This window comes from Ascidiella aspersa, chromosome 4 (genome assembly GCF_963924565.1).
Source record: "Ascidiella aspersa chromosome 4, kaAscAspe10.2, whole genome shotgun sequence".
NCBI lineage: Eukaryota > Metazoa > Chordata > Ascidiacea > Phlebobranchia > Ascidiidae > Ascidiella > Ascidiella aspersa.
In genome coordinates, this window is record NC_139450.1 from 19950201 (window position 1) to 19972915 (window position 22715).

The following is a 22715-nucleotide window of genomic DNA, read 5'->3' on the forward strand; positions in this document are numbered from 1 at the left end:
TACATCCAAAAGTGCGATAAGCAGGACTCTTAATAACCGCAACATCAATGTAGATAGTCACATTAACTTAACTTCATTGCTTTTCAGCAACGAAATTAATATTCTAAAGGAAAATCATGTGGCCCTTTCGACAAATCACTATGGGCCTTCGGGGACCGTCCCCTGGATCAGCTCTTGTCACCTAGTTAGCGTAAAAAGTTAAATGGGGATGTTATTATACATTTACAATATAACTTTACAAACCCTTTATTCGCAGAACAAGTCTGCCTGGAACTCCGTCAGCACAACGCGCTGTTTACGAAAACACTAATAATGTTTATAGCAATGCCCGAAATTCCCAACAAGCGACTCCACGAAGATGATACTACTACAATCTTGTAAGCCCTAATTCTGCATTCCCCTATACTAAATAATTTATACTTAATAATATGTCAAGTAGTTTTTCTCGAACATTTATTGTGAAAAACGCTCCTTGCGAATTACCGGTGCTCAATCATAGGCTGTTTGTTGGTTTACTTATTCGCCAAAGCGAACGTTAAATGGAAAGTTTACGGACATAACGATTTTATGTGAAATACACACAAAGAGACTAAGGCGTAAAAACCTTTGTAAAAAAGGTTATGCAAATCTTTTCTTAAAGGTCATGCTTTTTTCCGTTTCTGACTTGGCATTTAAACATTGTGCATTTTAACCGTTTCTTGCTTTTGTCACTTTGTGTTGTACGGTTAAGTCAATAGATAAAGTTATTTTCTCATACCCGAACGTTACCTTACTTTTTATGACTGTTAAACCTAAAGATTAACACAGTGTTTTGTAACCGTGTGTGGGAAAATTATAATAAAACAACCGCACTTTTGTGCTAATTTGCAGTTTACTAATTTACATTGAAGAGTTTTTTCTGGGGCATTTTCTTCTTGACTCTGATTTTTGTGTTTTACGTCATAAAGTTGGCTACACAAAACTTTCCGTTTACATGAAAAAATTGAATTGTTCACACCCACATTTTTCTTCTACTTTTTAAAATTACTCGACATGAATTATTTTTTAGTTTTTTTCAAAAATAATGCTTTCAAATTCCTTTCTATAAATCTTTAGGTATTTTAATATATTTTTAATTTAAAGCGCAACAATCAATGTTTGACCCTATAACAAAACATTTTCAAACCCGCAATCCAATAACGGACGGAAAATGAAAGCTTGTCAAAGAAAAAGTAAACCTGCCAAATTTGAAATTAATATATCACTAGTTTATTCAAAGTCTACAGAACGCAAATAACATTGACATCAGAAATCTTGTCTTGCACAAACTAAAAACAAATAAACTATATTCATCCGATAATTTTAATACATATCGGACTGTAGAGCTTAGCGACACGAGTCCATAAATTATAGGTTTGATACAATATTTCGTTAAATTATATTGAAACCTCGTGACGTATAGTTACTCAGCATCGACTTGGTCAGTAAAACTGGTTGATAGCCAACACTCAGTGAAAGAACGCTCACTGTCGTATGAACTGTCGCTGTAAATTCGCGAACGGTTTATTCGATCAACAGGATCTGCCATTTTTCCCCAATGGCTGCTGGCATCATACGACGATATAGCAAGTGCGCTTTGTTTAGAATTTGCAGCAAAATTCAATTTGGTGGAAGAACACTTCATTTTGCGGTTGTTGTTGTTGAGTTTTCTAGAGTTTATTTTTTTATCTACAAAAGCAAAATAAATTAGTAATACCCTATTTTTTTCCTTATGGTATACAAAGCCATAAAAGTTCACATAACTGTGGTGCAAAAAGCCTAATTTCGCGGGAATAAAAATGTCGCATTATGTTATTCTTCCAAAACGGTGGTACATATGTTAAGTTGCAGCCGACAACATTTTAACTGTTTGTTATCTTGATTAGAAAAAAACGCTTCGCTCATAGCCCTTTCAAATACTTCGCATTCTGTTTTTATGAGACATATATTTTTATATTGGCACGCCCCCGGCCCTCCAATGTCTTCCCAACTTAACTGGATAAGCCGTAAAAATTATCTTTGTTTTCTAAAATTGTTATTAGAACATAATTGTCGTATTACTTTTCATCGTTATTTTACTGTAACTAAAACGTATAAACACTAAAAAACTAATATTACTACACTATCGCACTGTTGTTATTATATCTTCACGGACACGCATTTACTTTTTTTCGCTTAAGACACTACTGTTTTGCAACAAAGTAAGGTGGTTTTCAAGCGAATATTAAACGCTAGAACCGATTATTTTTAAATCATTGTTGCAGAAAATCGTTGCCGGGCGAGTAAAATGGACTTGGTCGTGTACCCCCTAAATTTATCTGTTTCCGTGGAAGGATTTTCGTATTTAGGGAATCGGAGTTGGGTCTGGAAATAGGTGTTGGGGGAACGATTTTATACAAAAACAAAATAAAACCATTTGACCCACCAAAAACCAACCACTTACGTCCAGCTTTGAGATTTAGAGAACACGTTTAATGTCAGGAGCGAGACGGTTTCACACTTCGGTTTAATTTGCTATTTTGATCGTGTTGCGAAAAAAAATAAATCAGAAATTTGAGATTGCGAAGACCCTTGCTATTCTAAATTAAACAGCTAATAACCGAAATAAGGGTGATGCCTAGTCCTATAGGTTTCTAAGGCTGTTGTAAGAGTATCCTTTTCTCATTTTAATATTAATTTCAGTCGACAGAAATTGCCATTTCTCTGTCGCCTCTTTTTTCGCTGTTGAGTTTGTAACCTTTTATTGCCCTCGTAGTTAGCAATCAATTTTGATATTTTACACTGCTAGTTTTATGTATAATTAACCATTTACCTCTAGAGTGCGATTTTGAACCACTGATCAACTTTTTGTACAATATAAACACTCTTTTCTTGCACACGAAGGAGATAAAAATAAATATTCCTTGAAGAGGTACTGACATTTCAAAAATATGCCATAGAACCTTTGTTTCAACCAGCACCGCTGCAAATCCAATTGCCCAAATGAAACCCATGACCGATGACATCTTTATGTAGACAATGATGTTGATTTTAGACTGGCCCATTACGTGCGACAGGGACGAAGTACTTATGGTACGTGGCCGAACATTCTGCTGCCTTGGCCTGGTATTCGTAACCCGTTGGCTTTTTCGCAATCTCTTCTTGGTAACCTCCGTATCTCTTGAAAAGTTGCATGCGCTATCTCCGAATGAAGATTGATCATTTCTAAAGGGAAGAAACCATAAACTCAACTATAATAAAAGCTTTTAACAGAAATAATATTACATATCTATTGCAATGGTTGTGTAAGCATATTTGTTAGTCCCTGAAACTCTGTGCTACTTTAGGTGCGAAGCACTTACCTCGCTATATTTATCTTTACCCCACTTTCCATGAACGCATTTTCTTTAGATCCACTTGCATTGACAAATTTTGCACGACTTTTCAGCCGATGTAACACTCGAATTGAAAGAATAAAAAACACCGCGTTAATAACCAGCAATATTGCCAGCGGTACACCAAATGCAAATATGTTAGTTAGAGTGTTAGAAATCCAGCACGCGTTAAAGAGTGGATTGAAGACGTATCCTACGAAGATTTGTGGAAAAGCAAATTCGATTACAATACAAACACCGACGACAATTAAAGGCATTCCCCAACCATAGCACATGTACCGAAAGATCAAGATTTTAACTGTTCTACGAGATCCGGATGAAGAAGATCGACTCACTACAGATCGGAGAAATGTTCTTTTTATACCTAAGAATAAAATAATAATATGACAAATATAATGTTTTAAATACTTATATACTTTACGCCAGTGGTTCTCAACCCTTTTTTCATCGCGTACCACCTCGAGGTTTTATGATCTTGTTGCGTACCAACAAATTTACAAAAAACCCAGCTTTACTCAAAATGTATATAAGATTATTAACAGGGGCGGATTAGCTAATTAGTTAGTCCGCAAATTTCGAAACAAATGCGGCCCACTATAGTCTCGAAAAAGTGTCTTTTTTTAACTTGATACCGGTAGTCAAGTTTTGTGATTCTTTTTTGTTTTGCTATGTCCTGGAAAGAAATAATTCCTATCATTACTGAAGCATAAAATATCTAACTATACAATCATTGCGATGAATGTATAGTTTATTACAGTAGAAAAAACGTTTAACCTTTTGGTAAAACTGTTATTTTACTTAAAACATACTGCGTACCACCCAAAATGACTTCGCGTACCACTAGTGTTACGCGTACCACAGGTTGAGAACCACTGCTTTACGCCAATGTTAAAATCCATTTTTTGAAAACAAATATCAACGCTTCAAAACTCGTGCATGTTTTTCTATTTGACAAATCGCGATCACATGTTTTTAGTCGAATATAAAGTCTTTGGTCTGTTTCAGTAATCCTGTGAATTCCGAACCTTATTTCAACCGGGTGTTATTAACTGGTTGTGGGCTGGTTTGGTCGAACCCTACCAAAGTTTGGTAAATTTCAAGGAGCTAAATCGTAACAGAATCGCTATTTGGAGTTTGGACGTACCGTGAACCTGTCAAAAAGCACTACTCCAGTATGTCGTTACAACTTTTGCTTTGTTAAGTCACGTTATAGCACGTTGAATATTCGTTTTGTTATGGCATATACATATAGGACGATGTACACAGAATTACTTAACTTAGACATATGTTATTTACCTAATTTGCATTATGCTTGTTTGGAGTGTCCCCATTTTTCACTTTGACCGGAAAAAATCAGGAACAATTATTTCTTAACTTTTGAGCATAATGGTTGGAGGTTGGAGTAAGTTGGCTGTGATATGCTTACTATGTAACTGATTCGTGTCATTTTGGATCTATATATCAAGCAAAAAAAGGTTTCAGCTCATCCGGGAACACTATTTTGGTTTTATTACATGTCAATTTACCAGGCATGTAACTCCTGGTTTCGAATGATTAAATTTGTTATTAAAATACGTAGAACAAGCTTTCTTCAGATAATAAAGACGTAGGCCTAGTATTTGTTTTGCTCTAATAGTTTCTATATCAGGAGTTGTGGCCTTGTACATAAGGCTAGTTTCGTGCTGTTTAAAGCGTAACTGAAAAAAAAGTTGATAATGACCTGTCCGATTCTTTTATTTTATCTGTGGTTAACTTCCAAGAAGGTGAGTGTATATATATATATTGGCTATATTGCCAGTTCATTGCCCTGACGAAGGTTAGCGTACCTTAGGCTTAATAGGTCGAAACAATACAAATTTGTTGATTGTTTATTAGTAGCCTACTAGTTGTTTTTGTGTAATATTTTCAGCATAGTTGGCCAAATCGTTTAGGTTTGATTGGAAAACCTACACCATTCCGATTTTGCTGAAAATTGTCTTATTTTAAAAATTATTTGTCGCTTGCTTAATTGAAATTGTGGCTTTCGCTTAGGCGTTTGACGTGTGTTTGAATTTTGCAATAAATATTGCATCTACACTTCTACAGGCTGTGCTAATGGGCATATAGACTATTGGCTACATTTAGAATTGCTGGTTACGTTAATACGATTGTACTGATAGGAGAACACACAATAAATCTGTAGTATAAAGCCCGGATGGCGAACAACTGACACTTGGTGAGACACAACAGATTTTTAATGACCCACTTGCCTCTCTTGAAATATCGAAATGTTGTCAATGTAAAAAAAATCGAAAATGTGTGCAGAACAACCAAAAAGCATGTTGTTTATCGCAGTAAAACGTAGGTGGCGATAATTTTAGGGAAATTAACAGCCTAAAAATTCTGAAAACCCTGGTTAAACCATACTGGAAGCTTTGTGCTGAACTCCTGTAATACCATAAAAATGCTGCAGAATTTGTTAACTATTTAGTTTTGTTAACTTTCGTGGGAATCCGAATCTAAAAATCTCCCAAATACCTTGAATTATCAATCCAAGACAAATACATTTATACAACTACACAGCAGCAAAGCTTCGCATAAAATTAGCATATCTTACAATATATGACCCACTTGTGCATTTTGCAAGGATTGAGAATGCGTTTGTGACCCGCGCGATGAAAAGGTTCGCCATCCCTGGCGAAGCAACACTATATTTTGTTGTAAAAGTCAAAAACAGCAAAATAATCTAGCAAAGCTAGCAATTCAGGTCAGACACATTAACCAGATCTTAAAAAGATATATATATATTTCGCCAACTAAGGCATCGTCAGTATATCTGAATAAAAACAAACGCTTTTTATTCAGATATACTGACGATGCCTTAGTTGGCGAAATATATATATATCTTTTTAAGATCTGGTTAATGTGTCTGACCTGAATTGCTAGCTTTGCTAGATTATTTTTCTGTTACTGATCAGGAATTAAGGTCGACATTTATCTTGCAAGGGTCAAGGTGATTTCTATTATTCACATATTCAGTGCAACATTGTTGTAAAAGTTTAACTATATATATATATATAAAGTTGGGGCCATAACCTGCTTGCCCGGATCTGCCCATGTTTGTGACTTATATTTACAAACTCACTGTGTTGTACCCAGTGGTGGGATTTAATTTTTTTGTCAGCCGGTTCTATTACAAAAGTCATATTTTTTAGCCGGTTGTATTAAAAAACGTCATATTTTTCGGCAAATCAACTAATTATTTTTATATATATACGGCAGAACCTCGTTTTACGAAGATAAATAGAATAGCACGATAAACAACACTAACCCATTTTCTAATCCCACCCATTACCTACCAATAACCCAAAACAGGACTAAAAATACGGTGTCAAAACAGAGGCGCCTGACGGCGCCGGTCAGACTAGGGCGGCCAAAAGTCACCAAAACGTCCGATGCCAGACCAATGGCCCCCAATCGTCCCATACCCTCTACGAACAGGTTCGGGCGTTATTTTGGCCTTCCGGTGAATTTAGGCCCTATTCCGATGAATTTAGGACTTATTCCGATGAATTTAGGCCTTATTCCGGTGGATTTAGGACTTATTTAGAAAAATTTAGGCCTTTTTCTGAATAATTTAGGCCCTATTCCGACAAATTTAGGTCTTATTCAGACGATTTTGATCTTATGCTGAACCGGTACTGGATTTTACTTCTTATTTGGTCTTAATACTATGGTTTTATAAATTTTTTGTCATTTCAGTCTAAAATTAAATAAAATTGTTACATCGTGTTTGCCAGTAATTACCGATTTCTTTTTTTTTTTTCGTTTTTTATCAAAAATGTCATGAGTGTTATGTTAAAAAGATATCAAACTAACGCAAAAAGAGAAAAAATTTCCAAAAAATTTCAAGAGAAAAATTGTCAAAAAAAATTTACAAAAAGAGAAAAAAATTGTCAAGAAAAATTTACAAAAAAATTAACAAAACTGCCACAAAAAGAAAAAAATTCAATGTACCAGCATGACCATTTATTGCATTTTTTATTTATTTAGGGAAAAACATAGGCTTGTTAGAGTTTGTAGTAGATTTGGCCTTTTTTTAGGGTTTTTTTTTTTTTCTATCTGGCAACCCTGATACATGCGGTTTTTCTTTTTCGCCTGACTGTCGTGGTGAAAGTTGTTTTGATGCTGTTTTGTGTAAAATGAAGTATTTGTTACTCGAAAGATTATTCTTGGTGAGTTGCGTTGTGTATAATGTGGTTTTGCAACCCTGGTAATATGTCAATATGTAAAGTAACATTTGCTAAATTTACTATACCACAAGTAGTCAGTTCGCCTAGAAATATGGCTTCGTGTATATGATAACGTCATTAATGTAGTATTTACACTGCTCTTGTTTTGCAGTGCCTTTTCTTGTGAACTTTATCAGAGTGAAATCTCACTCTTTCTTGACTACATAAATTTGCTTTAAGTCTTGGTAAGTTTATGTTTATGTGTGTGACGTCATAATGAGGCCTTGTTTGCTAAATTGCTTGTTTTATTTAGGCGTTTGATAAGTTAGTGACGCTAATTGCTTCGAATTCTCCCAGTTCCCCAAATAGTTGGTGAGCATAATATTTGAAATTGTACTACGAGCTAATTGGTTTTGACACGTTGCCTTTGTGTAGAAACCGTCTCCTTCCCGTATTGTGCCAGCTTCGTTGATTCTTTCTTCAGTTCAACAACAAGTTTCAAATTCAAACTGTGTGTGGTTGTTTAAGAGGCTGAAATAGGAGACGCGTTTCCCTACAAGAATTTAGCCTCATATAGCGTTCTGCGCATAGACCGAGGCGCATATAACGAACGCTATATAAAGTTTCAACTATTGGTCGAAAAGGTTTAGCTCTGGCTAAATCCCAATAAATATTCCTGGTTGAAAGAAGTCCAACACTTTACTATGGATAATTCAAAATTGTCCAAACTAAACATTCCTGATGTGGTCGCCGACTGTCGACAACGACTAAGTAGTCAATACCTAGTCGCAGAGTGCTTAATGAAGGATAGCCGCAACAAGGATGCTCTTGAGGTTGCGTTGGTTACTTTAGAGCAGCTCTTTGCGGACACGGTAAAGGCCTACGAACCCTATCCTCAACTTTCAGACGATTTAGCAAGCATAAAGGAAAATAAAAATGAATTTGACGACCGAGTTTCTACCTGGGTTCGTCGCATTAGCTTGCATCCGAATGTTGCTTTACCTTGGCAGACAACCAGCCCTGAAGCCCCCGATGAAACCCAAAGCGGGGTTCCAAAGGAAAACAGATCAGTTTGTGGTCTTAGCGTGCACTCTAGCTCGTCGCATTGTCGTAGTGTGCGCTCTAGTTCTACTAGCAGTAGAGTCCCGGTTAAAGCGACAACACGACTTGCGCGTCTTGCAATTCAGCAAGCTGCACAACGACAAGAACTGGAGCAGCAGCACAAAGAGGTAGAGCGGCGCCGCGCTGAAGAAGAAAGGCGTCGCGTTGAAGAAGAAAAGCGTCGCGTTGAAGAGGAACGGCGTCGGGCTGAAGACGAGCAGAAGCGACAAAAGGACGCGATGGAGATGTTGGAACTACAACATCAACTACAGGCAGCTGAGGTGGAGGAGAAAGTCTGGGACGAGGTGTCAGGAAATACAGAGTACATGACGGTGAAGGAAGGTTCTGAAGGAACGCCTATGTCATTACGAGAGCAGCCGCTCGGGGAGCAGCGTCGCGTCATGTTCACGTCACCACCTGTCACGTCCAGGAGAAGCCCCTCGGATGTATGTGGTTGACAGTGTAGCTTTATCTGATCCCTCGTCGCGATATATCCCTAACGCAACGCCCTCCTTTGACGATCGACATTACCTAACATCAGAAACCCCAAAAGTTTTACCCGTTTTTGAAAATAGAACGGTCAAGCAACAAACCACGCATGAAAGTGAACTCGCCTCGCTCGTGAAGCATATAAACAGACCCAAGCCCGAGGTAATTATATTCGATGGTAACCCAATGGTCTATTGGAGATTTATTCGCAATTTCGATTCTCGTATCGACGACAAGGTCGATGACGAAGGAGCCAAATTATCGTATTTGGTCCAGCACTGTGAGGGCAAGGCCCGAAGGTTGATCGAATATTGCTACAGACTGAGGGACAATGGTTATCGACAAGCAAGACAACTGCTATATGACCAATACGGCAAGTCGCATATTATTGCGCATGCATGCGTAAGGTGCGTAGTTGATGGTCCGGAGTTACGTCCGAATGATGTCGCTGGACTAAGCGAATTAGCGCAATCGCTGCGCGACTGTTTACTCACTCTTTCAGACATTGATGAGTACTCAGAAATGAACAACTATCCAACACTGATTGCTGTTGCTAGCCGCCTCCCGTTTAAGATGCAGGAAGCTTGGAAGCGTCGGGTTGACGAGATTGTCAAAAAAACTGGTCGTGAGCCTCTGTTCCAGTATCTTGTTGACTTTGTGGAAACTGAAGACCGAATCGCGAACTCACTCTTTAGTCGGATGCTGGACGAGCATCGGAGTGAAGCCAAAAAGGTCAAAGCTAAAGGTAATAATGTAAGGGCCTCAAGTCACGCTATTTGGACGGAGGGAGAGCCCGAAGCCCAGGCTCGCCCTGGATCCTCCAAGCTTCCCACGAACCGACTGTGCCCCTGCTGCTCAGAAAATCATAGTCTCACAGAGTGCAAAGAATTCAAAGCCCGGTCGTACAGTGACCGCGTGCGCGTTGTCCGACGCAGCAGGTTGTGCGACAACTGCTTTCGATACGGACATTTCGCTGTAAGGTGTTATAGCCCAAAGGCATGTTCCGTGAAGGACTGTAATGGAGCTCATCACGACCTGATGCACCCTCCGGAGAAGAAAGAAGAGGACCTCTCCCCTACCAAAGGTCCAGCTCCGGAACGTACAGTATGCTCGGTCGTGTCGGCGAGAGAGGAAGATTGTCATGCTTCATCTGGTCGCCAGGCCGTAAATTTGATGATGGTTGCGGTGCGGGTCAGTGTCAATGGCAAAGCTGTGAACACATATGCCCTTTTGGATACTGGCTCTGGTGTCACTTTGTGTGTCAAGAAGCTGACGGATAAGCTCGGATTACAAGGAGAACCTAGCAGTGTGACGATTAAGACGGTAAATGGAGACAGCCGCCGGAGAGACGGCAAAATGGTGAGTTTTTCCGTAGCCTCGCTTGACGGTGCTGCGACGGTGGAACTTCCCGAAGTGATTGCTGTTGACTGTCTGCCAATCACGGCTAACAGATTTCCAAGAAGAGCAGAGTTGGACAGACTGCCACACATCAAGGATTTGTCATTCCCACGTGTTGACTGCAGTGAAGCTCTACTGCTTATTGGACTGGATGTTCCAGAGGCCTTTATCGTGGAAGACGTACGGAAGGGCAAACCAAAGCAACCCATTGCGTTCAAGGTTCCGCTGGGATGGGCATTGGCAGGACCTATCGGAACACGATCTAATGATTCGTTCTCTGTTAACTTCACTTGTGTGGCTGACGACTCGCTGCAGGAGAAGTTGGAACGACTCTGGAAAACCGACTTCCATGACACCAATTGCACCGAGATGCCGATGTCACGGGAGGATCGCTATGTTTTGGATCAAATGAAGAGAGAAGTAAAGTTCGAACAAGGACACTACGTGCTGCCGTTGCCGTGGCGCCCAAATGAACAGCCGTTGCGTAACATCCGTGTCATGGCTCTTAATCGTTTGAGCTCGTTGGAACGCCGCTTTGTTCGTGATGACGTGCTGCGCCGCGCTTACACCGATACCGTTGAGGGCTACATAGCTAAAGGCTATGCCGAGGCGATCCCTGAAGAGGCTTGAAGCAAGCCGCCGAGGACCTGCAAAATGAATTTCCGAAAGAAACTGTCGAAACAGTAAAGAAGAATTTCTATGTCGACGACTGTCTAAAGTCCGTGCCAACAGAAGCGGAGGCTGTTCTGCTGGTCCAAAGCATCCGCACACTTCTCGAGAAGAAGGGTTTTCGATTGACGAAATGGCTAAGTAACAGCCGGCAAGTACTCGCGTCCATCGATGAAAGTGAACGAGCAAAATCCGCAAAGGAGCTAAACCTGGATGGTTCGTGCGAAAGAGTCCTCGGAGTCCGTTGGAACGTTAGCTCCGACGAGTTCGGTTTCAATGTCGATGTGAAGCAACCGAAGTCGTTCACTCGAAGAGCAATCCTTTCTGTGGTAAGTTCGTTGTATGACCCTCTTGGCTTTGCAGCCCCCGTGCTTGTGGTGGCAAATTCGGTTTCAATGTCGATGTGAAGCAACCGAAGTCGTTCACTCGAAGAGCAATCCTTTCTGTGGTAAGTTCGTTGTATGACCCTCTTGGCTTTGCAGCTCCCGTGCTTGTGGTGGCAAAGATCATGCAGAGGGATATATGCAGGAAACAGCTTGGATAGGACGACGTGCTTTCCAAAGAAGACACCGAAATGTGGAAGAGGTGGCTGGATCAATTGCCGCGCCTGGAAGGTGTCACTCTTCCTAGATGTGTGCTGCCACGCGTTTTCGGCAAGGTGCGAAACACAGAATTGCACCACTTTGCAGATGCATCATCTGCGGCCTGCGGTGCGGTGACATATCTGAGGCTGGAAGACTTCTTCTTTCGTGTGTCAAACACGGAGCTCTGTTGACGAGAGCCATTTCAGAGTGTCATTGTCGAGGTCTCTGAGGCCTCGTTCCCCATGGGGTGGACGGTAGGTGGTACATTCGTCCACGATGTGGTCCGCAGTTTGTTGTTGGGCGCCACATATGCAAGCTGGATTGTCGGTCAAGCCCCACTTCAGCATCGACGCTCCGAAACAGCCGACTCCAGTGCGGAGGCGGTTAAGATTAACCCACTGTCGCCGTGGAAGGTCCAGGCCTGTTACTTCATAAGGGCTGTCTATGTAGCGATGTAATCTTGTTTGTGGTGCTGCTGACCACCTCTCCGTCCACCGGTTCTTTACCCAGGTGTCCTTGGACATGCCATCTCTGACGACCTGTAGCATCGTCTTTGCCTGGGCAGCAAAGGAGTGCCTCGATTTTAGGCGTTGATGGCAAGTCTTATTAGTGAGAACTCTGTGCAGTAGATGTTGTTCGTTGCAGAGCGCTTTTCTACAGAGGGCTAGGGTCGCTGCCTCTCGGCGGATGTCAGGCGGTGCTATGCCGGCCAGCACGGGCAGCTGCTCGGTTGGCGTGGCACGTAGGCAGCCAGATATGACACGCAACGCACTATTAAGGGCAGTGTCCACCTTCTTAGCGTGGCTACTTCGGCACCACACAGGGGCACAGTACTCAGCAGCGGATAGCACCAGTGCCTGGACAGATATACGCAGCACCTTAGTTGAGCCTCCCCACGCAGTACCGGCCAGGCGGCGTATAAGCGCAATGCGAGCGGTTGCCTTCGCCCTGACGCTGTCGACGTGATGCTTGAACGTCAGCGTTCTGTCAAGCTTGACCCCGAGGTATGTGGGGGTAGCATTATGCTGCAACAACGTGTTGTTGACTCGGATGTTTGTAGTACGCTTGGCTTCCCTGTTATTTAGGTGGAACATTGTGGCCATAGTTTTCCCCATGCTTAATTTTAGTCTCCAGTTCTTGAAGTAGGACGACAGGATCCCCATGTCTGCGGTTAGACCTTCTTCGGCTTCGCCCCATGTTGGCTTGCTGAGTAGAATTGCAAGATCATCTGCATAGCCATATTTCTTCGACTGGGTGGCGGGTAAGTCGTGAATATATATGTTAAATAACATAGGAGCAAGGACGGAACCTTGTGGTACGCCATTCCTCAGCTTTCGAGTCCTACTGCATTGACCGTTACTTGTGTGGAGCTGAAAGCTACGGTTACTCAGCATGTTTAAGATGAAGTTGACCATATGCATATCTGGGATCATCTTCAGGAGCTTTAGGTGAAGACCACGCAACCAAACGGTGTCATACGCAGCCGTGAGGTCGATGAACACGGCTCCGACTTTTTCACCAGCCTCAAACCCATTCTCTATATCTTGGCAAAGTAGGGTAACCTGATCTGTGGTAGATCTGCCACTGCGGAAACCCGCTTGCTCCTTGGGCAATTGTGGATCGATAATAGGATTTAGGCGCGTGTGGAGAAGTCGCTCCAACATCTTTTAAGGCACACACAATAGCGATATAGGGCGATAACTCTTCGGGTCGCCTTTTGGTTTGTTTGGCTTCGGTAAAGCTATTACCTTCGCCCGACGCCAGATCTTGGGTAACCTGCCAGTTCGAAGACAGGTCGAGAAGAAAGAGGTTAGCCATGAGGACATTTTCCTTCCTTGATGTTTTATAAACTCTGGATGAATTCCATCGATGCCTGGTGATTTGCCCACTTTAAGTTGTTTGGTGGCTTCCGCAAGTTCTTGATCGGTGAAGTCGATTGAAAGGTTGGAGTTACAGGTGGGGGACGCACGAATTTCTTTGGTCTTGGCATTAATTCTTCTGCTGAAGGACCTGTCTACATTAGGGCAACGGTTGTTGCTGAGAAGTTGGGCGGCAATCGCATTGGCCGTGATGGGGCATTTACTTGGTTTTGCCGACCTTCCAGTAAGCCTGTTGACTGTTTGCCAGGCTCTACGACTGGAATGAGTAAAGTCTATTGACTTCACTGTTTCATTCCATCTCTCCCTTCGTTGTTCGTTTAGTCTGCGGATGAGATCATCGGCAGCCCTTTCTCGATCATGGATGGATTCCGCCTCGTTTTGTGTGCGAAGTAATTGCTCGCATTCTTCGTCCCAGCAAGGAACGTAGCTCCTTCGAAAGCCGCGGGGAATGTTATTCTTCGCAGCAGAGGTTATAGCCTTGCAGAAGGTGCTATAGGCGCAGTTGATGTCGACTGAGTTCGGGGACGGCAAGCCAACAGCTATCGCATCGAGTTGTTGACTGAATCTTTTCCAGTTGGCTTTGCGGAAATTCCAACGCCTCACGGGATTCCCTTCAATAGGCTGAACTAACGCTGGGGTTAGAATCAGCGATGGACGATGGTGAGAATGGGGGAATCTATCCAGAACGCGCCTCTCCGGCATTGGCTCACCGGCGCAGCTCTTAAAAAAGGCCAGGTCGGGATTGGTGTCGGTGTTCCAGCGCGCGGAGTGGAGTGTCGGTTGCTCTTTCGGATCGAAAAGTAGAGTGGCGTCAATGGATGAAGCCCATTCGATAAGGGTGTCGCCGTCTGCATTGCTGACGCTATAGCCCCAGTCAGTGTGATGGCAGTTGAAGTCGCCGACGTAAAGAGCTGGTGCGGTGACATCTGGAAGTGAGTCGAGATACAGTCTGCTGGGTGGTGGCTTGTAGATGTTGACGATGGTAGTGTCTTGTACCTTGGTTGTCAGCCACTCCACAGTTGTATTGTCGTCAGAGTTTGGCGGTTGTAAGGCCCTCAACATTTAGCTGTAGCAGCGCCAAGTCTTGGCTTTCGACGAACGTTGTTTTTGCCGCCTGGCCTAAAAAGGCCACATGCTTCCTTGGACTTGACGCCGGGTCATGATTCATTTGACGTGTTTGACGGTTTAAAGACATTGGTTTCGCTTATGTTAGCTACTCATAGGGGATGCCACGTAAAGGCTGTCTTTATACCCCCCGGCTGGAAGACGACCGAGGACTAATTTACTGTTCGTTTGTGATGGGTAAAGCACGTGTTGCTCCCCTAAAGACATGTTCGATTCCGCGCTTGGAGTTAACTGCAGCCGTTCTCGCGGTCAAATTGGACCAACTTGTGAGGAGGGAATTGGATTTGGGCGAGTGCCGATCGGTATTCTGGACGGATTCGACGGCGGTTTTGCAAAGCATTCGCAACTGCAAGAAGCGATTTCCTGTGTTCGTGGCCAATCGCCTGGCCAAAATTGAAGATGTTTCTAGTCCAAGTCAATGGAGGCACGTAAACACGAACGTAAATCCAGCCGACGAGGCATCACGTGGATTAAACGTCAAAAAATACTTGAAATCAAGTCGATGGCTCACTGGCCCAAAGTTTCGTTGGGAAAGCGAGGATACCTGGGCCTCCCCACCGGACTTGTCCCCGTTGCCATTCCAGTTTTTGAATGAAAGGAAGGATGATCAAACGGTCTGTTTGATTGCCAATGAGTCTTCCACTGATCGCTTAATCGCCAAATACTCCTCCTGGAATCGCCTGAAGAGGGCTGCTGGCTGGTTACTTCGATACAAGTTGATGTTGCTGTCAAAGCTGTTCCCGTCAAAATATCAAGCTGCGACGGGTCGCCTGACTGTTGTCGAACTCAGAGCTGCTGAGCGCGAAATAGTGAAATACGTGCAGCAAACCAGTTTCGGCGAAGAAATCGCTGCGGTGTCTAAGACAAAGGACAAAGCTGTTTGCCTACAAAGGAAGACTGGGCCCCTGAGAAAGCTAAGTCCAATTTTGGTGGACGGAATTTTGAGAGTTGGAGGAAGACTCGAACGAGCGATGATCGACTTTGATGTAAAGCATCCAATCATCCTTCCATATAACCACCGAGTTACGGACCTGGTGATCATGCAACAGCATGATGAAGTCGGACATGCTGGGATGGGGCACACGTGGTCGCCCTCAGGCAACGCTACTGGATCATTAAAGGTGGTGTAGCGGTACGACGTGTTCTGGGCAAGTGTGTCTCCTGTCGACGACGAAACTGTTCCTTGGGAAAGCAGATGATGGCGGACCTCCTTGCTGCAAGGCTACAGGCCAAAGGACCACCGTTCTCAGCGGTTGGTGTCGACTACTTCGGACCCTTTCTTGTAAAACAAGGGCGCAGCGAGGTAAAGAGGTACGGGTGTATCTTTACTTGTTTTTCCACCAGGGCTGTTCACATCGAGATATCACATTCCTTATCGACGGACTCGTTCATTGGAGCTCTACGACGTTTCATCGGTCGTCGCGGACGTCCGGACAAAATCTTCAGTGACAACGGCACCAACTTCGTTGGTGGTGAACGTATACTGCGCGAAGAGCTAAAGAAGTGGAATCAACATCAGATTTACACATATTTACAGCAACGTGAAATTGCGTGGAACTTCAACCCCCCCACTGCCAGCCACATGGGTGGCGTTTGGGAGCGCATGATACGCTCCGTGCGCAAAATTCTCAATGCAATTCTTGCGGAGCAGATCTTAACAGATGAAAGGCTGAACACTCTGATGGTGGAGGTCGAGGCGATCCTGAACTCTCGTCCCTTGGTCCCTGTGACGTTCGATCCCAGGGATGAAGGGCCCCTTACACCTAACCACCTACTGCTGCAACGTGCAGCGCCGAACATGCCCCCCGGGCTGTTTACGGAAAAGGACTGTTACCATCGCAACCGCTGGCGGCAGATGCAATACCTAGCTGACCAGTTTTGGAGGCGATGGTCTCGGGAGTACCTGCCGACGCTCATGACCAGATCCAAATGGACGAAAGGACATACTAATTTCGAAGCCGGCGACGTCGTGCTGGTGGCAGATGACAACCAGCCTAAGAGCAAATGGCTTCTGGGTCGCGTGATCGATGTACTTCCTGATCGAAAGGGAATCGTGCGTCAAGTGATCGTCAAGACTCGTGCTGGTGAATTGAGACGCCCGATCGCGAAATTGTGTTGGTTACTTCGTGATGACACGAAGCGTGATTAATCGTATATGCTGTATTCGCAATTACTGTCCGATGTTTGTGTTTGTTGTGAATGTACTCCTCGGATTCGTACATTGTTGGGGGGTATGTTACATCGTGTTTGCCAGTAATTACCGATTTCTATGAGACATTGGTGCTGTACCGTTGTGAGCTTACTTTCCGATACATGCGGTTTTTCTTTTTCGCCTGACTGTCGTGGTGAAAATTCTTTTGCTGCTGTTTTGTGTAAAATGAAGTATTTGTTACTCGAAAGATTATTCTTGGTGAGTTGCGTTGTGTATAATGTGGTTTTGCAACCCTGGTAATATGTCAATATGTAAAGTAACATTTGCTAAATTTACTATACCACAAGTAGTCAGTTCGCCTAGAAATATGGCTTCGTGTATATGATAACGTCATTAATGTAGTATTTACACTGCTCTTGTTTTGCAGTGCCTTTTCTTGTGAACTTTATCAGAGTGGAATCTCACTCTTTCTTGACTACATAAATTTGCTTTTAAGTCTTGGTAAGTTTATGTTTATGTGTGTGACGTCATAATAAGACCTTGTTTGCTAAATTGCTTGTTTTATTTAGGCGTTTGATAAGTTAGTGACGCTGATTGCTTCGAATTCTCCCGGTTCCCCAAATAGTTGGTGAGCATAATATTTAAAATTGTACTACGAGTTAATTGGTTTTGACACGTTGCCTTTGTGTAGAAACCGTCTCCTTCCCGTATTGTGCCAGCTTCGTTGATTCTTTCTTCAGTTCAACAACAAGTTTCAAATTCAAACTGTGTGTGGTTGTTTAAGAGGCTGAAATAGGAGACGCGTTTCCCTACAAGAATTTAGCCTCATATAGCGTTCTGCGCCTAGACCGGGGCGCATATAACGAACGCAATAGACAGCAGCACACCAGCGGGCCGATTGTTTTGCAAGTAATAAGTTGTATTTGCTCCTCCGGAGATTAGAGGAGTAAAATTAAATCGTTTAGTCAATATTTTGTCAAAAAAAGTACAAAAATGTTTTTTGACGACTCATGCGCATGGTACGACTTTCATATTCTCAAAGGTCTTGTAAAAATTAGTAGAGCAAGTTTTTCTTGAAAATATGACGTGCTTATATTAGGTACCGTTTAGAGCACATACTGTGTAAAATTAGAGCGATGGAACCACGTCTCACTGTCCCGAAAAACTTCAAACCAAAAAATACACATAAACATTCTTTAATTACTAACTAAAAAAAGTACATTCTTTTAATAAAAACGTAAATACAAAAAATATTCTTGTGTTGGAATATTAAGTGTAAATTTGTCTTCAAATTGAAATACTTTGAGACAAAACAAAATACGGGTTTTACAGAAAATGCGATTGAAATGTGCATTCCGCGTGAATGATTTTTTAAACTGGGTGATTAAAGGGTGAGTAAAACAGTGATAAAAAACATATATTTTTACATTATTTGTTATTGTCAAGTTGAAAGAAAGGGATTTTTATTGTTAAAAATCGTTTTAAGTAATTAACAACTGTCTCAAAAATGTTGCACTGAATATGTGAATAATAGAAATCACCTTGACCCTTGCAAGATAAATGTCGACCTTAATTCCTGATCAGTAACAGCAAAATAATCTAGCAAAGCTAGATTCATTCGAATTGAGATATACTGACGATGCCTTAGTTGGCGAAATATATATATATCTTTTTAAGATCTGGTTAATGTGTCTGACCTGAATTGCTAGCTTTGCTAGATTATTTTGCTGTCTCAAAAACACAATCAAAGTGTCATTAAAATGTAGTAACTGCTTTTGCTATAATTCTTGCAACAACAAAAGTCATACCCTCAGTTAAATGATCATAAATCAGAAAGTGCCTGAAAATTCTGAATTTATAGTTTTGAATTAATCTACAGCACGTTTTTTTAAACAAGGGTCCATGGACCCTTTGGAATAGGAGGAATAATTTAGGTGGTCCATGAAGACCAAATTGGAATATTAGTGTATATTTAATAAGTAGCCTAATTGTTTTTTCAAGAAAATAGTTTAACTAAAAATAAAACGTTTTAGCATTGGATGTTTAAATTTAAACTCCATTTTACTTCAATCATCAGCATATTTCTGAAGTCTGTTTAATTGTGACGTCAAAAATTTTAGGAGTCCGCGGTAAAAAAAATATAAGAACCCCTGATCTACAGTAATTGTAGAGTACTTAAAAGTTTTACAAACATCTAAAATGGTGGATTTCATTTTTCTATATTTTCTGGTGAATTGGCATAGAATGACCCAACAGGGAAAACTCCCCATTAGAGTGAAATTTTTAGCTTGCATTAGGAATTCGAGAGTTTATTGAGATATTAATTTAAAGTAAATTTTATCGTCAACGAAGGTAATATGAAACAAACGGCACATTTTTTATATTTAGCATAAGTTCATTTTTTTTACATAGCATAAGTTCATTTTGCGTTTTCATGTAGCCTAAGTGTCGTTTTCTCTGACCTACTTTCCACTACAAGATTATATACAGGGTCAGATAAATGTAAGTTTTTCAACAACTTGCAGAGTGAATATTCATTAGTCTTCGGCTCGCCCAGACCTAATCTGTTGTTACGATTTGCATATTTATTTTAAATGAAACACTTGCGAGCAACAGTTATTGCAAATGATTAGGCAGGTTACTAATATAGGGATGGTTTATTAATTTTGAAGTTCGTTTTTCTTCTTATTTTACAGATGTAGATGTACACACTTTACATATTGAAGCTCCTAGTTAAGGATTTAGTTTTAAAAAGTGTATAAAGGAGTGCACGTGATAAAAAGGGTTAAACAAATACAACTGAATTGTCGGAATTAGAACAAAGATAAACTTGCTATATTTCCTGGTTCGACCGTTGACTCCACGTTACCTTTAACGCACGATATGTCAAGTGGCCAGAAGAACCTTTGTCACCTTATTTAAGAAACATATCAAACATGATGAACTTTACTCATGGTCTACTCTTCATTGGGAGTAAAAATTGTGTTGACCCAAGATAACCACAGGATTATACAAGTGCACCTTTGGATAACGTAAATCGGTCGGCCTAATCTAGGTTTTCATGAAAGAAAGGTTGTGAAGAAAACTATCCTGTTGTGAGGTTGTAACCCAAGACATGGCCCATATCGGTTTCCAATGTTTCCAAGTTAAGGCTTTTATGTTGAATACCTTCTTGCATTAAGTTAAGGAAAAGTTTAGGCATAGTTCACAAAGTATCTCGTCTATTGCAGCGGTTTTGACAGTATGCAATTTTTATTTTTTCAACGAGATTTTTACGCATTATACGTATTTGCTTTAATATCACTCGACACGAACAATTGCGGCAACGACCAAACGTTTTATGTTTGTTAGTGATTTCCGATCGATATAAGTCTCGGGTTTTCCTTTCGTAAAATATGGGAGTTTTAGTTTACGAGGACGTACAATTAGATTTTTTACAGTCACGCAGATAAATGCCATAAATTACAACACGGCATCCGATTAAATGCCGCTTCCACAAAGGCTGTAATGTGTTAATCTAAATACGAGAAAGTTTTAGTTAACCGATTTTCAGACATATTAACAATGAAGGCTACACGCCTTCCGTTCCCCGCGAAATACAAAAAACACATCGCATGCTTTAAAAATGTAACGTATAGCGCCACGTAGTGCAAATTTTAAGGGTTGAGTGCAGTCCTTAACGTTACGTTTTGGTCACGAGTTATTTGCAACATTCATTTTTTTATAATCACCCAAGGCTAGCCAATTTAAACAGACATTTTACAACGTAATATAGAACTGTGATGAGGAGCCCACCGCATGATGGATTGTTCATTCAGTTTAAGAGCGTAAAAATCAGGTAGATTTAGAAAAGTGTTGCGATTATTGCAGGTGGAATTAATTTATCTCAGATACAACTACATGCGACCTTTTCCAGTTAGAACTAAACCGATAAATACCCTTTATTCTGGGCAACGCCGGGTAAGACTAAATTAGTAAATGTTCTTTTTAACCTGGGCTGTGCCGGGTATTTCATCTAGTAAACTATAAATCAACTTACCTTGGCCAAATGTTAACCATACGTCGAATGCCATTACGTTGTTCCAAAAAAATGTTGCCAAAAAGAAATAATGGGCCAGTATTGTCAAAGCTGTACACGTAGCCGGCGAGTAGGTCTTATCCGCACCAATAAGAAATGTCAGCATTGCCAAGAATAAGGCGACAACAAGGTTCATAATATTGTACCCTGGTACAGATCGAAGTTCACTGTCAAATACAATAACGCTTTGCTACTTGTGCAAATTTTGTGTTTTTTTTAAGGCACAGTTAACAGAATCTCCTAACCCAGTGGTCCCAAACTGTGGACTATACACAAAAATATTTTTAGTGGGAAATGGAGTTCTTTAAAAATATTGCAACTGAATATGTTTTGTTTTTTCTAAATAATTGTTAGCATTTCAAAACAACATATAGGAATGAGGCCATTTGCATATTATTGACTATTTGTGAACTATCCTACAGCACGTAAAGGCAAAATATCACGACCTAATAAATAAAACGGAATAAAAAAGTTTGGGAACCACTGTTAAGCCCTAACCCACAACTACAGCCAATTGTTTTCGATGTAATAATAAACATATAAGATATTAAACAACTTCATAGACCACAAACAAATGAAATGTTGCATGCTAATGTTAATATCTTCTTGGGCCACGCATAATAGGACATGAACTCCCGAGGTGATATGCTTTTTGTTGTAGGCCCTATATTTTAAGATTACGGTACATGGATGTATGCGGTAGGCCTACGCGAACACGGTACAAAATATTATAAGTGGAACGCGAATAGACCAACAAATAAAAATAAGTAGGCCTACTTTATTATATTTACGTATTCCCGGGTAACAGATTTTGATGTCTCGGTAAAAAAATAAAATACCGAAATACGAAAATGTTTTTATACTAGCATAGACAATTCTAGTCGATAGACTGCTAGAAAAGAAGTGTTGAACTTTAAAACAGTAAAGTCATCGGATAACATACTTTTGACCAAATAATGGTGTTTTTTACTTTTATCTGTTCGCCTGTGGAGCTTTTCGCGCTACAACATAGTCCCTGGTACCAATGTCATGGTTTATAAACAATTGAGCAGGATTGTATTACATGGTGAAAATAACTACCGGCAACTAAACGCGAAACAGTAACTATTCCTTTAACAGAAAATTGTGGATTTTTAACAAAATACCATCAAAAGACATATGGAAATTAATTCTAATTTATTAATTTTGACGTAGAAAACGTATTTGCTACGTTTTTAAGCTAATGCATTAAGCGTGCAGATGACCAAACTTACCTGAATAAGCAGTAGGTAATAAACGTAGCCGAAAGAGCTAACAGCGAAAAAATCGTGAGACTAAACGACGCCCACAGCATGACATACGATACAACGTCGATGGAGGAGATTGGTGTCGTGCTTGTCACAGATGAAACAGTATCTAAAGAAATAAATGTTTTTTGGCGAAAATAGTATAACGTAGCAGAGGAATGGTGAACCACTGACCGCGTGTCATAAATTGACCAATATCAGATTTTCAGCGAACCACTTTTTATCCTAAAAAACACAAAATATTTTAAACCATGTTAAATGCAATCCTTACAGCCACCGTTTTTTTTAATGATAATGGTCTTGTTTGTGAGTCATGCAACAAAAAGGTTCGCCTTCCCTGGTCTATTGCA

The 22715-nt window shown here is 41.1% G+C and overlaps 2 protein-coding genes and 2 pseudogenes across 2 annotated transcripts in view; 3 read left to right on the forward strand and 1 right to left on the reverse strand.

Moving 5' to 3' along the window:
- LOC146148595 (tyrosine-protein phosphatase non-receptor type 11-like) overlaps positions 1-3532 on the forward strand; it is a 48151-nt gene extending 44619 nt beyond the window's left edge. The window contains exon 15 of the mRNA XM_083388604.1: positions 257-3532. Within this exon, the coding sequence (XP_083244730.1) occupies positions 257-362 (106 nt within the window). The 3' untranslated portion in view covers positions 363-3532. The remainder of the gene's footprint in view (positions 1-256) is intronic.
- Positions 2363-22412, reverse strand: LOC146148597 (uncharacterized). Its single transcript, XM_083388072.1, has 5 exons — positions 22333-22412; positions 21041-21246; positions 3360-3756; positions 2831-3222; positions 2363-2382 (listed from the first exon to the last, which is right to left on the reverse strand). The coding sequence occupies exons 1-5, from the start codon at positions 22410-22412 to the stop codon at positions 2363-2365; spliced, it is 1095 nt and encodes a 364-aa protein (XP_083244198.1).
- LOC146148598 (uncharacterized) lies at positions 8308-11221 on the forward strand (annotated as a pseudogene).
- LOC146148599 (uncharacterized) lies at positions 15569-16998 on the forward strand (annotated as a pseudogene).
- Positions 22413-22715: the final 303 nt, after the last annotated feature.